The 15,998-nt window shown below is 53.8% G+C and overlaps 1 protein-coding gene across 1 annotated transcript in view; it reads left to right on the forward strand.

Moving 5' to 3' along the window:
• TECPR2 (tectonin beta-propeller repeat containing 2) overlaps positions 1 to 15,998 on the forward strand; it is a 104,555-nt gene that overhangs the window by 69,085 nt on the left and 19,472 nt on the right. The window contains 3 exon segments of the mRNA XM_021081652.1: positions 843 to 932; positions 2,400 to 2,633; positions 11,281 to 11,429. Of these exon segments, the coding sequence (XP_020937311.1) occupies positions 843 to 932; positions 2,400 to 2,633; positions 11,281 to 11,429 (473 nt within the window).

Here is a 15,998-nt window from a genome sequence, read left to right on the forward strand (position 1 = left end):
TTAAGGAAAAGCTTTAGGATCTCAACCTGAAAAGATAGTTTAGTGCCAATAGTATTTTCATAACGGAGGCATTCTGGGAGTTCTCATCACAGCTCAGCGGCAACAAGCCCAGCCGGGATCCATGAGGACGCGGGTTTAGTCACTGGCCTCACTCAGTGGGTTAAGGATCCAGCGTTGCCGTGAGCTGTGGTATAGGTTGCAGATGTGGCTCGGATTTGATGTAGCTGTGGCTGTGGTGTAGGCCGGCGGCTGCAGCTCCCATTCAACCCCTAGCCTGGGAACCATATGCCACAGGCGCGGCCCTAAAAAAAAAAAAGATAATGGAGGCATTGTTTATGCTTTGTGTTGCTCCTTTTTTAAATCTGAATACCAGTGTCTGGATGGTGTGTGATCTATTTCCACTAGGAACCTAATAGGAGGAGAATGCATGGAATTCATTTTTACGTTAATAATTTCCATTTAAATGAAAACATCCTCCCAGACCTAGCAGGTCTGGAGTCTAGTAAGAGAACAGTCCATTTCTTAGAGGGACAGTCACGGCACAGTTGGGAACCCGGGCTCTGGCCAGATCTGTGCGTGTGCGTGGAGTCCACATTGACCTCGTCTGTGCGGGTGGGCTTTCTCCAGCCCTCCTCCCCCAGGCCTGGGCGACGGTGGCTCGGCCTCTTGCGGTTCAGAGCAGCAAGGGGCTGATTCCTGCCGGCTGGCTGGGGTCTCCTCCCAGCGTTGAGGACACTCTGGAACTAGCCGGAAGCGGGTCCCGAGGACCAGTTGGCGTCTAGAGCTCAAGCTCCAGCGTGGATTCTCTTTCTTTTACACCATCTCCCCACTCTTCTTTGTAGGCACTTACTGGAATAACGTTGTTCCCCGTGGGACGGCCTCTGCAACAAAATGGGCCTTTGTGCTGGCTTCCACCGCTCCCACCAAGGAAGGTCGGTTAGGAACCATCATCCATGTGCATGGGTTGCCATTCGAACAGCTCAAACCAGGGTCTGACTGTGGCCTGGTTGGGGCGGGCGTGGCATTGGCCGCCAGAGGCTGGCATGGCAGTGTCACAGGCCGGCAGCCCTCGTTGGCTGAGCGAGGGCCCCCGAAGCTGGCCAGGCCTGCCCAGGAGAGGGGGTCTAAGGGCGAGGTGTCCTTCTGAAGCAGGGGGGCCTAGGGTGGCCGCTGCGTCAGCAGCTGGGGACTTCCATGTCACGGGGGCCACAGCACGGGCCCAGTGGGCACCAGGCTTGCCTGGTGCCCCCCCCCTTCTGCTGTGGTTTCCGTCAGCTCCTCACAGGCCCTTCTGTCTGGTTTACAGCCTCGACCGACCTCCCACTCCACTCAGGGCTCACAGCTGCTCCCGCAGCCTGGGGTTTGGAGCCAGGAGAAGCGATGCAACTGCCCGTGGGCTGGAAGTGCACTGAGGGTCCCATGAGAAGGCACCCTGAGGCTGGTTTAGAGGAGGAGTCGGTGGGTTCGAGTCCCGAGCCCTCTAGGACTGGCTAGCTCAGTGCAGTGAGAGGCCTTCTTATCAGGCCGTTCTGCCTGCAGTTCTGAAGAGTAAGCTCTGAAAACCACAGCGTATTTCCTGAGTGGGGCATAAATTCATTTGGCAGCAAAACCTGACCTGAAGTGACGCGAGGCTCCCCCAGTCTTTGTTCATCCTGCTGATTGTGACAGGGACACGCTCTGCTGCAGGAGTGTTATCACACTTCAAGAGGGTGGGGGGTGCAGCCCGGCGTCGGGGCTGTTTTTTAAATATATGACAAGCCCATTACCTTAGGTTTTCAAAATTCAAAATATCTTGAATTCCAAACCATTTCAGGCCCCAAGTTTTAGATAATACTTTAGATAATACATTGGACTGAGGTTTTAACTTCCCCAAGGGTGGTTTGCATTTTAAACTGACTTAAACCTAAAAGACTCAGGGAGTTCCCGCTGTGGTGCAGCAGGTTAAGGACCCGGCGTTGTCACTGCAGTGCCTCAAGTCGCTGCTGTGGCACGAATTCGGTCCCTGGCCCAGGAACTTCCACAGGCCACAGTTGCAGCCAAAAAAGAGAAAAGACGTCCCGGCTCCCCAGCCTTGTCCGGCAGCCGCCTCCCCAGGCTGGGAAACCGCCCCGCCCTGCTGCCCCCGCCGCCCCATACCAGCCTTACTCCCCCAGGACACGGGTGAACACACCACATTAAAGATGTCTCAGTTCGTTAGAAAACGTCCAAGGTCAGGGCCGCTGAGCCCACACCGTAGCCTCCGTGAAATCACAGAAGCCCTGCTGGCTCCCACTTTAGAGTGTCTTGGGCTTGTCTCTGCAGCTGGCTGCTCACGGTGTCTCCTGCCCCGTGGCGTCCGGCCGTGCAGCAGGGACAAGTGGGAGCCGGGCCACCCGTGACCCCCGCCAACTCTTCTACAGGAAGCTCCCTGTGGCTGAGCCAGAGCAGCAAGGACCTGTACAGCATCAGCGCCCAGCACGCCTGGTCCCGCCCGTCCACCGTGCAGCTGCCTCCCGATGCCGAGATGAGGGCCTACGCTGCCTGCCAAGACGCCCTGTGGGCCCTGGACAGCCTGGGCCAGGTGTTCATCAGGACGCTGTCCAGGAGCTGCCCCACGGGCATGCACTGGACGAGGCTGGACCTTTCCCAGCTAGGTATGGCCAGCGTCACCCAGCTCCCGGGGCCCTGTTCGGCATGCATGAATCCTTGTATGACAGTGGCTGGATCTCAGGACACTGATTCGCTGGCCACTCTTGCAGCTGCCAGGGCTTCTTAGTTCTGTGGTGAGCGTTACTTCGCTGCCCTGTACGGGGCAGTGTTTTCAGGGCCCTGAAGGAGCACGTTCTTGGAGAAAGTTGCGGGTCAGACCTGCTGGAGGAACCACTGTTGATGCAGCTGCCTCTGCTGCTCCGCCTGAAGCCCTTTGCGTCTGGAAGAGCCAGGGTGAGCGGCCCATTTCCCTGGCTCCTCCACGGCTGGGGTGGTACCCAGCGGGCCAGGGCTGGACCGAGGAGGGCATGTGTCTCCTGCTGCCGCCCTTCTCCGTCTCCCCTCACGGGTGCCGAGCCCGCAAGTCGCCTGATGCCGTGTAAGAGCAGTTCACTCCTAGTCCACGAAACAAGTCACAGAGGGAGCCCACAGCAGGAGGCTGTCCCCTGGCGGGAGAGACTCTGCAGGGCTGGCTTGTCCGAAGGCAGAGGCTGCACCAGGCAGCTCCAGAGGGTCCCTGTGAGCCCTGGCGTCCTCCCTTGCCCAGGGGTCCCGCCCTGGTGAACGGACAGCCAGTGTTCCATCCCTGATTGCAGGCGTTTCATGTCTGATGGTGAGCCTCGTGTACTCACTTAAAAAGAGGCCAAAACAAGGAGTGAGGGGCAGGCCACCTCCCTTGCAGCCCCGCCGGCTCTCCAGCTGACGGCCTCTCCCGTCTCGTGATGTGCCCACCCCACGTCATTCCCCTGCCCAGCGAGGCCCCCAGTCATGATCCAGTTTAGCCAAAGAAGCAGGTTAGTTCTCGACTAAAGAAGCAGGCCCTGTTCCCCAGCTCAGAGGAGTCCGGGGTCATTCTGATTACTTGGCTTCTGGCCTCACCCCCTGTGTTTGAACCTAATCCCAGCGCCTGGAGGGCCGGTCACGGTCCAGCTTTTGAGAGTGTTTGCCAGCCGTCGTTACTGACAGTGACGGCCCAGAGGCTGCACTGGTCACGGCCCCGACTGCTGACTCTGGGCGACCCTCCTCCCTGCCCCGTCAGCCCTTCCTTGATGCAGAGGTCCTGCTGGCCTGATTGGGAGCTTCTAGGGGAGAAAGGCCAGGGCGCGGTGTGTGATCCTGGGGGGCAGGAGGCCGTGCTCTCGCAGCACCCGGGTCGCGAGCCAGGAGCCACGCTCGGCCCGGCCCCTCTCCGCAGCAGGCCGATGCACGGCAGGGGCTGCGGCCAGGCTTCCCTTCCAGCTCGCTGAGGCGCCTGTCTGGGTTCCTCTGGGGCCAGTGGCCGTTCTTTGGAGGGGAGAAGCTTCGCTTTGGCGGGAACGAGTCTCCAGTCAGAGCGGGAGGCGGACGGAACAGGACTGTCCTGAGCTCCAGACAAGCTCTGACCCTCCAGAAGCACCTGCGGCGGAGGCCTGCTGGGGCTGGGGCCGGGGCAGGAGCAGAGGAGCAGCAGGCTTTCTCAGAGCCGCCCGCCCTCATGCCTGCAGAATTGTCTGGAACGGTTTATACAGACAGCGGGCACCAGGTGGTCAGGCAGAAGGGCAGGGACTCGGGGCAGAGGCAGGACAGAGCAGCTGCAGCCGTGCTGGCCACGTGCGGGGCTGGGCCCTGGCTGGACTGCAGGGCTACCGTCTCACCTTTCTAAGGGAACAGCAGCCCTGCCCCGGAGAGATGCTGCAGGTAAGCACCCTGTGTAAGCCATGTGAGCTGGCTCAGGCAGTGGGACTTGCCGAACGCTGCCTAACTGTCAGGCTCTGGGGGCTGCTGGCCCGGGTCTGACACTGCTGCTGGGGACATTTACCCAAAGCTGCCTGTCTGAGTCTTTACCCCGCTCGGGCCTCGGCTCTTACTTACCTGAGTTACTGGTGATACTGAGATGATGGCTGAAGACCCCGTTCACCCTTTTCTGAGCATCCTGGGAGAATGCAGCAAGTCTGGAGTTGGCGCTGTAGGAGGGGTGCCAGCCTTCCGCTATGCCAGGGTCAGGTGCCGCAAAAGGCAGGTTGAGGCCCCAGCTGTCCTTGGCACTCTCCAGGATGGTCTGTGTAGCCTGTAGGACAAACCGGGAATTAAGGGTTTTTTTAAATAGGGGTTCCCTATTTTTATGAAGGGATGCAGATTTTGAGTTCAGGTATGCGCTCCCTGCCCAGAACCCCACAAGAGAGTGTCTGTGACAGGCTGTGTCAGCAGGCAGCGTGTGGCCGACTGTCGTGAACAGGAGGTGTGGTAGCAGGTAAGCAGGTGCTGCCTTGCTTACTCACCTGGGCTTGGCTGTGATGCTTCGTCGTTCTTTCCAAAGCTGGCAGTGGTGGTGCTCGCAGCAGGGAGCAGGGGGGACACCGCCTTTTCAAGACTTGGCTCTGCCTTGGAGGGCTCTGTCCAACAGCGGACTTCTCTTTCCTAAATGCACTCCTTTTTTTTTTGAATTCCAATATTATATTTGCTTCAGGTATACCATATAGGGTTTGATATTTTATAGATCATGTGCCGTGCAGTTATTATAAAACACTGACTACATTCCTGTGCTATACATTTCATCTTTGTAATTATTTCATAATTTTTCCCCCACTCCCGTCTGGTAACCACTAGTGGTTCTCTGTATCTGAGTCTATTTCTGTTTTGTTAATTCATTCACTCATCTTGTTTATTTTTATTTCTATTTATTTATTTATTTTTGTCTTTTTGCCGTTTCTAGGGCCACGCCCATGGCATATGGAGGTTCCCAGGCCAGGGGTCGAATCGGAGCTGTAGCTGCCAGCCTACGCCAGAGCCACAGCAACGCGGGATCTGAGCTGAGTCTGCAACCTACACCACAGCTCACAGCAATTCTGGATCCCCAACCCACTGAGCGGGGCCAGGGATTGAACCTGCATCTTCATGGATACTAGTCGGATTCGTTTCCACTGCACCACAAGGGGAAGTCCAGATGGTCCTATTTTTAATTCTTGCAGAAGCTCCATACTGTTTTCCCTAGTGGCTGCACCAGTTTAAATTCTTACCAACAGGGCAGGAGGGTTCCTTTTTCTCTACATCCTTGTCAACACTTGGTATTTGTTGTCTTTTTGATGAGAGCTATTCTGATGGGTATGAAGTGATAGCTCATTGTGGGTTTTTTGGTTTGTGGGGTTTTTTTTTGTTTGTCTGTTTTTGTTTTTTTGTTTTGTTTTGTTTTTGGCTTTTTAGGGCCGCATCTGTGGCATATGGAGGTTCCCAGGCTAGGGGTCCAATCATAGCTGCTTGCTGGCCTACACCACAACCACAGCAACACAGGATCCCAGCCACATCTGCAACCTGCACTGCAGTTCACGGCAACACCGGATCCTTAACCCACTGAGCAAGGCCAGAGATCAAACCCACATCCTCACGGACGCTAGTTGGATTCGTTTCCGCTGCTGTGGTTTTGAGTTGCATTTCCCTGATGCTTAGTGATGTGAGAATCTTTCTTGTGCCTGTTGGCCATCTGCATGTCTTCTTTGGAAAGATGCCCACTCAGGCCCTCTGCCCATTTTTCAGTTGGATTCTTTGCTTTTTGATACTGAGTTATGTGCGTTCTTTGTGTAGTTTTGGTATTAACCCCTTGTTGGATATATCATTTGCATACATGTTCCATAGGCTTGTCTTTTCATTTTGTTGATGGCCCCAAATGTCCTCTTTTTCCTGACTGCACCCCTCTGCTCGCACTGATTCCTGCTGGAAAGGCAGGATCCTCTCTGGCTGTTGGAGCTTCCCTGCTGGCCAGTGTGCTCAGCAGTGTCTCCTCCTTCCGCCCAGGTCTCCTGGGCTGTCTTCTGCTCTGCTGCCCTCCCTCCATGGCCAGGGCTAGTGTCCCCTGAACACCTGCACTGCTGCATAACCACGTCATGGCTGCAGGTGTGCTTGCCTCCCAGCACCACTGCCTGAGCTCTTCCTAAAGCTCAGGGGCTCTATCCTCAAGGTTTAGTGGCTCCAAGGCCCTCGAATTGAGTGCCAGTCTTTGGGTGGCGGCAGGGCCCTGACAGCCCAGCCCAGCCCCCCACGGGTCTCCAGCCACGAACCGCTGCTCCTCCCCGGTGCCAGGCCTTCATGCTGGGACCTGCCCCTCTTCCCACGGCCTCATGTCCTCCCTGCTCTTCCCGTCCCTCCGTCAGCATCTCCGTCGTGGCGCATCTCCTGAGCATCCTGCTCCTACTCTGTCCCAGCCATCAGTCGGCCTGACCCGAGAGGCGTTGACACGCGGGGACTGGTGGTGGAGGGCTCTGCAGGCAGGGCCTCAAGCTTTGCCATACCCGTGCTCAGCAGGAGAGGAGCCAGTTGGAGCGTTGTTCTTTGTGGCTGCATTTCTAAGTGATGCTGGGGTTGTGCTTTTTGACTCCTTGTTACTGATACTCACAGATAAAGCCGCCTGCCCCGCAGGGACGGGGCTCTTCCCCCGTCATCCACGAGTCCAGCTCTGAGTTGCCACCTGCCTGCCCAGGGGCTGAAGCAGGAAGTGTTGGGCTCATCACAGCTGCTCGGGGATGAGGTTCTCCTGCTCCTCTCCTCTGCCCTGGCCTCTTGCTCACAAGTGTTCTGAGCCGAAGACGAGGAGCGGAAGCCGTCTTCCCACTGCTGACAGCGTGGTCTGGATTCCCTCACGCCGGCAGTGACCTTGGGCAGCTCCAAGTCATGGAAAGTCGGAACCAGTCTTCACACGGCAAGCAGAAATTTCCATTTCAAGGACGACTTTAGCCAAGTATCTCTTTTCTGCCCTGTACAAATTACCAAGTCAGCTGCTGCTCTGAGATTAAATTAAGAGAATTCTTCAATGAAATATCTAGTTACTGAACCCGTTTGTATAGACTGAATATGGAATTTTGTGGTTTATGGCAGTCCTAGTTTTTGGAAGAGAATTTGCATCATTTAGCAGACATTTAAGATGCTCATAACATTTCTAATGCACATACGTATGCATGTGTCAGGCACTGGAATGTTTAGCAAACTAATGCAACTTGTAGTTTATCTGGTCACAGTGTTTAATGAAGAAATATTCAGTGTCAGTTCATGCCTTTAGGTAACAAATAGGATTACATTATGTAGTAATTTATGCAGAGAAGTGTTTTATAAATAACAAAATACGAGATAAATGCCACCCACTTCTTGTTCTAAAATGTATGTTTAAAAAGCAATGCTAGGGGAGTTCCCTGGTGGCCTAATGGTTAGGATTTGGTGCTTTCACTGCTGCGACCCAGGTTCCCTGGTCTGGGAACTGAGATCCCACATTAGCAACCTTAAAGGAAAAATATCTAATCTGTTGAATATAGTAATTAAAACTTTTTGGGGGGAGGGGGAATAAAATGTGAGGCAGCGTGTCTGCCTTAGTCAGATTAGTTTTGTTTTTTTTTGTCTTTTTGCCTTTTTCTAGAGCCGCACCTGTGGCATATGGAGGTTCTCAGGCTAGGGATCAAATCGGAGCTGTAGCGCCGGCCTACACCAGAGCCACAGCAACATGGGATCCGAGCCGCGTCTGCAACCTACACCACAGCTCACAGCAACGCCGGCTCCTTAACCCACTGAGCAAGGCCAGGGATTGAACCCGCAACTTCATGGTTCCTAGTCAGATTCGTTAACCACTGAGCCATGACGGGAACTCCGGATTAGTATTATTGCCATTATGGGCCCCAGCTTTTGTTGACTTAGCTCAGGCAACGTGGCCTTCTGCCCCCACACAGTTGGCTCTCTCCCCATCAGTCTTTTCGAGTTGTTGTGTTGGTGTCTCCTCGCCCTTCCCCCCGCCCCCCGCAACGCCAGCAGCTTTCTGATCCTGCGGGGTGCTCTGCAGCTCCACCGTCGTGGTCACTGCAGCAGGGGACAGCTGACAGGCCCTCTCGCCAGCTCTCTCACACCTCAGTCCAGAAGCGAGGTCACTTCTTTCTGCTCGCAGCCCACTGTCCTTAACCCCCAGGGCCAGCGAGGGCGGGGGGTTCCTGCACGTGCACTCAGTGGGGGACACAGCCCCTGGGAGGCCCTCCATCAAGTGTTTGCCTCTTTGACCTGTGTCTTCAGTTCAGAACAAGCTGATTTATATGCTGAGGTGTATGTTCTAACAGCCTTTTATATTTGTCCTGAAAGAACGTTCGCCTTGTTACGTGAGCTCCACGTCTCATTGGTGGTGGTGGTATCCGCTGCTAATTCTGAGACGCTGACCCAGTGTGGTTTTTTGCCATGTAACTTTCATGAAAGCAGCGACCACCTGTAGCTCCTCCTGTTAGGACAGGTTGAAGAGCCAACATAAAACTGTTTTTTAATTAGTATCTTAGAATTTGTTTCTTAGCTATTTCTGGAGTTTACTGCTAAAGTACTTGATTTTCATCATTACAAATCTTTTTATTTTTTTAATTTTTAAAACATTTTTATGGCTGCACCATGACATATGGAACTTCCCAGGTCAGGGATTGAATCTGAGCCACAGCTGCTACCTGTACCGTAGCTGTGGCAATGCCAGATCCTTTAACCTACTGTGCCAAGCCAGGGATCGAACCTGAGCCACCTCAGCAACTGCAGTGGGTTCTTTTTTTTTTTTTTTTTTTTTTTTTTGTCTTTTTAGGGCCACACTTGTGGCATATGGAGGTTCCCAGGCTAGGGGTCCAATCAGAGCTACAGCTGCCAGCCTACACCACAGCCACAGCAGTGCCAGATCTGAGCTGCATCTTCAACCTACACCGCAGCTTACAGCAACACCGGACCCTTAACCCACTGAGCGAGGCCAGGGATCGAACCTGCAACCTAATGGTTCCTAGGCAGATTCGTTTCCACCACGCCACGATGGGAACTCTTTTTTTTTTTTTTTTTTTTTTTTTTTTTTTTTTGTCTACAGTGGGATTCTTAACGCCCTGCGCCACAGCGGGAGCTCCCGAGATCTTTTCTATGTGGTGTTAGAGGTCTGGGATGTCTGTCTACTCCGTGGTAAGAGTTTTCAAACACACCGTAAGGGAAGTCACCGTCTTTAGGACACGTCCAGAGGGTACCCAGAGGCTTCCGGCAGTGCTGGCTTAGTGCTTTTAAGCCAAACGCCCCTGCACGCTTTCCTGGTCACAGGACCCGTGCCTGTACATTTTGGCGCAGACGCACGGGCCGTCATCGGATGCCGGCGGCACCCGTGTGGGGTGGCCGAGGGCAGCACTGCCAGGGACTGGCTGCCCCACCTCGTCTCTGTTTTAAAGTCATGATGACTCATCCTCTTACGTAGTCATCAGACGACAAACCGTCCAACTTGAAAAATGGGCAGAAGACTTGACAGGTACTTCACAGTAGAAGATGTACAGGTGCTGCGTAAGCACGTGGAAAGACTCGGCATCATTCATTCTCGGGGAAATGCAGACTAAAACCACGCCAAGATGCCGCCTAACGCCCCCCCCCACCCCCGGGGAATGGCTGATGCGGAGATGCCGCCAACAGGGGTGCTGCTGAGGGCGTGAATCGTGACTCGGGGGCTGGCGGTTTCCGTCCGAGTTGAGCTCTCCTGAGTGTCGTTCAGGAGGCGCCGCGCGCGCGCGTGTTCACAGCCAAGTCTCCCGCGAGTGATTCGCAGCCTTGCTCCTCAGGGGGAGGGGACCCTCCGAATGTCCTTCTGTTGGAGGAGCGGCCTGTGGCGTGTCCATGCAGTGGCACAGCGCCCACGACGAAAGGGTCTCCCGCCGGGCCCAGGGCCCACACCCCCGAGATGCTGTTTCTGGGAGCGTCCAGACCAGGCTAAGCTCATCTTGGTGATAGAAATCAGAGGAGTGGTGGCCTCGGGGCAGAGGGGGCCGAAGGGGCCCCAGGGAACTTTCCGGGGGAATGAAAACCTTCCGTAACTTGATGGGGCAGGGCTTTCCCAGGCATAGGCATTTGTCGGAACGGGTGGAACTGAACACGGGACGCGAAGGGGTCGGACTGGCCTGGGCTCAGACCCCCGTCCACCCTTGGCCTCCACGCAGACCCCTTGTGTCTGAGTCCTGAGGCCTCATGTAGGGACCGGGGCCGTGATAGCCTCGCATCGTCGTTGCTGGGTTCAGGCTCAGGAGCTGCTGGCCGGTGCTGTTTTTTCCGGGTGGACCATCAATCAAATGTAGTTTCTCTTTAGAGACTCCTCCCTTTTCCTTTCCTCTTAAAATGGGTTTAATCAACAAGGAGAAATGGGAAAAGGGAAACGAAGATTCTGGGGGGCTAAGTCTGAATTCTAATGAAGATCACGCTCACCCATACAGGTGAGCTCCCTTGTCCCGAATAGAACGACTTCGATCCGCTGGTCCCAGTCCCGTACCTGATGCAGCGAATGGTCGGGCCCCCGCTCGGACACCTTCACTCCCCGTGCTCGGTGCTCACGGCACCGGGCCGGCGGCCTCTTGACTGCACGGAAGGGCTGCTGGGTGGCGCCCAGCAGGTGGCGAGCAGCCAGAGGCCTGGGTCACTTGCGCGCAGTCATGTGCTTAAGCAACAGAGTTCAACTGCAAACGCAGCCGCATCGCTTCCTTTGAAATAGAAAACCAGAGTTCACAGATGAAATGAGAGATGCGTCACTTTGCGAAAGTAATTAGCGCCTGTGCTTTGGTTTGTCCACAGGACCGTAGTGGACCATGTCACTCTCTTTGTCTGCAGGAACCGTAAGACTGACGAGCTTGTCGTGTGGAAACCAGCACGTCTGGGCCTGCGACTCCAGGGGTGGCGTTTACTTCCGTGTAGGAACGCAGCCTCTGAACCCCAGTCTGATGCTTCCGGCCTGGATCATGATCGAGCCGCCTGTCCAGGTAGGGAACCAACTTGCCCTCCTCAGTAGACTGTCGGGATGCTGCTGTCGGGGAAGGACCGTGCCTGCTCAGGGGGCCCCCAGCAAGTGGGGGCCGAGGCCTGGTTTGGGAGGTCCGGGGACCACGGTGTGCCCCGGGTCAGCACACGCTCCTTCGCTGGCTTCCCTAACCTGGAATTCGATTTTTGTGACGTTTAGAGCTGAACAGATTGTTAAAGGTTACCTGAACCAACACTTAAGTTTTTTCTCTCTCAAAATAAAAATATTTTGTTTCTAACTTTTTACAAACTGAGCAATATTTTTTTAAAAAAATATCAGAAGTTCCCGGAGTTCCCGTCGTGGCGCAGCAGAAACGAATCCGACTAGAAACCATGAGGTTGCGGGTTGGATCCCTGGCCTTGCTCAGTAGTTTGAGGATCCGGCTTTGCTGTGAGCTGTGGTGTAGGTCACAGACGCGGCTTGGATCTGGCGTTGCTGTGGCTCTGGCACAGGCTGGCGGCTACAGCGCCGATGAGACCCCTAGTCTGGGAACCTCCACATGCCATGGGTGTGGCCCTAAAAGGACAAAAGAAAAAAAAAGTGAAAAAAAAAAAAAAAAGGTCAGGGGTTCCTGTTTGGGCTCAGCAGATTAAGAAGCCAGTGTTGTCTCTGTGAGGATGTGGGTTTGATTCTTAGCCTCACTCAGCGGGTTAAGGATCCGGTAAGCCATAAGCTGCTGTAAGCTGCAGCATACGTCACAGATGTGGCTCGGATCCCGTGTTGCCAGGCTGTGGCGTAGACCGCAGCTGCTCTCCAATTTGACCCCTAGGGCAAATGCCACAGGTGCAGGCATAAAAAGCAAGCAAACACTTTTAAAAGTTTAAAAGATCAAATGATGGCCAAAGGGTAGAAAAGAAGGTGAGACTCACTTAAAATCTTGTCGTGGAGGTAATCTGTCATTTTGTGAATGCCCTTCCTGGTGTGTTGAAGAAATTCTCGTTCCCCTGCGCCCCCTGCCTTCCCCTGCTCTATTTCAATTCCCCGTGTATTCTAAATGTTTTTCTTTTTCTCTTGACTGATCCACCATTCAAATCAGAAGCGGAAGTCAAATTGAGTGTACTGCTTAGTTACCCTTAAATATCTAATGGGCCTGGTTACTATGCCAAGTGGATTTTTGCTAAAATCGATAATTAGGGACTGTGATTTAATGAGAGTTATCTGCTCCAACTCCTGTGGGACCCTGTTTTGTGACTCTGTTGGAAGAAATGTGAAGTTGCCACGTGCAGCGGTGACAGCACGGCAGTGGTTAGTCCTGGAACAAAAAATGCTTAAATGGGAATTCCCTTCGTGGCTCAGCGTTTAACGAACCTGTCTAGGATCCATGAGGACGCAGGTTCAATCCCTGGCCTCGCTCAGTAGGTTAAGGATCCAGCGTTGCCGTGAGCTGTGGTGTAGGTCGCAGACGCGGATCCTGTCTTTCTGGGGCTGTGATGTAGGCCGGCAGCTGTGGCTCTGATTTGACTCCTAGCCTGGAAACTTCCGTATGCTGTGGTGTGGGCCCTAAAAAGCCAAAAAAAAAAAAAAAAATGCTAACTTGGAGACAAGAAGGAATTTAAGTGTTTGGGTCAGAGCCTGTGTTCATCTCTGTCCACATTTGAGCATCATGAACCCTCAGAGGAGGGGCCGCAGAGGTCAAGGTGCAGGGCTGGTCACGAGGACCACCAGTCCTGCCCAGCACGCCCAGGCCCGTGCTGGGAGACCCGACAACTGGACAGGACTTGGGCCCCAGGCTCTTTCAGGCCCTTGATTCGCTGCTGTGGCCACAGGGAGGCTCCTCGTGGATCTCCCTCCTCACAGGGTCCGAGGGGGGTGGGCAGCACCGCGTCTGGAGACTGTGAGCGTTGAGCGCTGCCGGTGCCCAGTGGCAGCGACAGGCCACCGGGTGGGGGTCGGTCTCAGTGTTGTTCTCGCGTTCTCCTCTCTGTTACCTGCCTCCTTTGGCATGTCGTTGTCAACCCCTTGCTTTTTCTTTTTTGTCTCTTAAACAGCTGTATTTCTTTGAAGAGATGTAATTCTCCTTCTTACGGCGTACACCTCAGTATCCTTTAGTATATTTACAGAGGTGTGCCACCATCACTGCTCTCCAATTCTGAAACATTTTCATCACCCCGAAAAGAATCCCCCTGCCCATCAGCAGTCACTCGTTTTTCTCTCAGAACCCCCCAGCCAAGCCCCTGGCAGCTGCTCATCTACCTTCTGTTTCTATGCACCTGCCTATCCTGGAGTCTCCTATTTCATGTAAATGGAATCATACAATTTGTGGCCTTTTTGTCTGCCCTCTTTCACTTAGCATCACATTTTCAAAGTTTATCCCCGTTGTAACATTTGTTGACGGTCCATTCCTTTTCATGACTGAGTAGTATTCCATCGCATGGCTAGACCGCCTCTTTGTTAGTCCAGTCATCAACTGATGGGCATGTGGGTTGTTCCGTCCTACCTTTTGGCTGCTGTGAACATTCATGTACAAGACTCTGGACATGCAGTTTTAGTTCAATTGGGTATATAACTTTTAAGTGGAGGTTCCTGTCCGTGGCTCAGAGGTAAATGAACCTGACTAGGATCCATGAGGATGAGGGTTCGATCCCTGGCCTCGCTTAGTGGGTTAAGGATCTGGTGATGCTGTGGCTGTGGTGTAGGCCGGCAGCTGTAGCTCTTATTCGACCCCTAGCCTGGGAACTTCCATATCCCACGGGTGCAGCCCCAAAAAGCAAAAAAAAAAACCGAAAAACAAAAGAACTTTCAAGTGGAATTGTGGGGTCGTATGGTGATTGTATGTTTAAGTTTGAAAGGAATTGCCACGCTCTTTTCCACAGTGGAAAACACATTTTATGCTCTACCAGCAATGTGTAAGGGTTCCAATTTCTCTACATCCTCACGGAAAATGTTTCTTGCCCCCCCCCTTTTTTGGTGGCTGCACCCGTGGCATATGGAGGTTCCCAGGCTAGGGGTTGAATCAGAGCTGCAGCTGCCAGTCTACACCACAGCCACAGCAACACCAGATCCGAGTCACATCTGCAACCTACACCACAGCTCAGGGCAACGCTGGATTCTTAACCCACTGAGCAACACCAGGGCTCGAACCCACGTCCTCATGGACACTAGTCAGGTTCTGGTATCCATGGCTGCTGAGTGGAAGAGCGAGCTCTGCACGATGGGTGGTGGTGAAGGACATGGTTGGGCAGGTTGGCACCTACGTGCCTGGCCTCAGTCTCTTCCCGACAGGCCAGGGGCCAGGATGCGGGAGGGTGGGGCCCCACCAGCCCCGCCTCTGCTTGCGCCCCTCTCGGGCCCCCGGCTGAGTCCTAGCCCAGTGGGGGGGTTACATCAAGGACTGTGTGAAACCCTGAATTCCTCTTTCTTTCTCCATTTAGCTTTTAGAGTAACCTCTAGGAAGCAAAGCTAAAACTGGGGGAGGAAGCTATGCTTGGAGCCCTCTATTGACTGCGGAGATCAACAGCTTTACCCAGAAAAAATGGCCAAAATAGAACAAATCCACATGAAAGGGCCTCCAAGCTGTGTTCTGAATAAAGTGGTGATTGCTAAATAGGCTGTTAAAACATGAACTATTTCAAGTAGTTGCACTGAATCAGGCCACATTTTCTTATTCAGTAGCTTTCAGTGTTCTCTAGAAGAGACGCACTTACTTGGCTGTGGAATTTGTAGATAAAAGATTGGTTCCTCTGGGGAAAAATCAGGCTTTGCATTTGCACAGGGCTTTTGCTGTTTTTCCCAAAGCCCCACTGAGGCCCAGGCCCTGGGCCGGGGCATGGGCTGCAGGGCCGTGATGGAGCTCGCAGGCACCGAGCTCGGGCTCTGCAGCCTTACCCGACATGTCTTAGGACAAGGCCTGCTTTTAAAGTGATTTTCAAAGTAATCTTGGAGTTCCCACTGTGGCTCAGGGGGTAGATGATCCAGCCTGTCTATGGCGTTGCCAGGTCATCCCCAGCCCAGTGCAGTGGGTTAAGGATCTGGTGTTGCTGAAGCTGTGGTGTAGCTCACAGCTGAGGCTCACATTCAGCCCCTGGCCTGGGAACTTCCATATGCCACGGGTGCAGCCAAAAAAAAAAAAAAAAAAAAACCCACACAAAAAAAGTAACCTTACAGCTGCAGAGGGTCCAGAGGAGAGAGGATGAGTCCAGCAGTAGGAGGGCGATAAGGCCCCATTAAAGGGTTAAAGGCCAGGACGGTTTGCTTGAATCCGAGTGTTGGAGAGTAAATGGGGTTTCCGTGTTTCCAGACCAGACTTGACCTCTCTCTCCTGCATTTTATTCATTCTTGGACGTGAGCGCCCTGGTCTCCAGGTCGGGGTGTGTGCAGCTGAAGCAGCGGACGCAGTAACCGGTGCCAAAGGGCCCAGGATCCTCTGAAGTTAGGGGCAGTTCCTCCATTTCTGTGTCCTGGTCCCTCCCCTGGTAGAACCTCCCTCCTGTAGTAGTTTTGAGGTGAAGCTTTTACAAAATAGGCAAATGACTCCATTTTCAGCCTTGCTGACACTTGGAAGGCTTTGGAGACGTATTTATAGTTGTGTTCG

Source organism: Sus scrofa, unplaced genomic scaffold (genome assembly GCF_000003025.6).
Source record: "Sus scrofa isolate TJ Tabasco breed Duroc unplaced genomic scaffold, Sscrofa11.1 Contig1914, whole genome shotgun sequence".
Taxonomy (NCBI): domain Eukaryota; kingdom Metazoa; phylum Chordata; class Mammalia; order Artiodactyla; family Suidae; genus Sus; species Sus scrofa.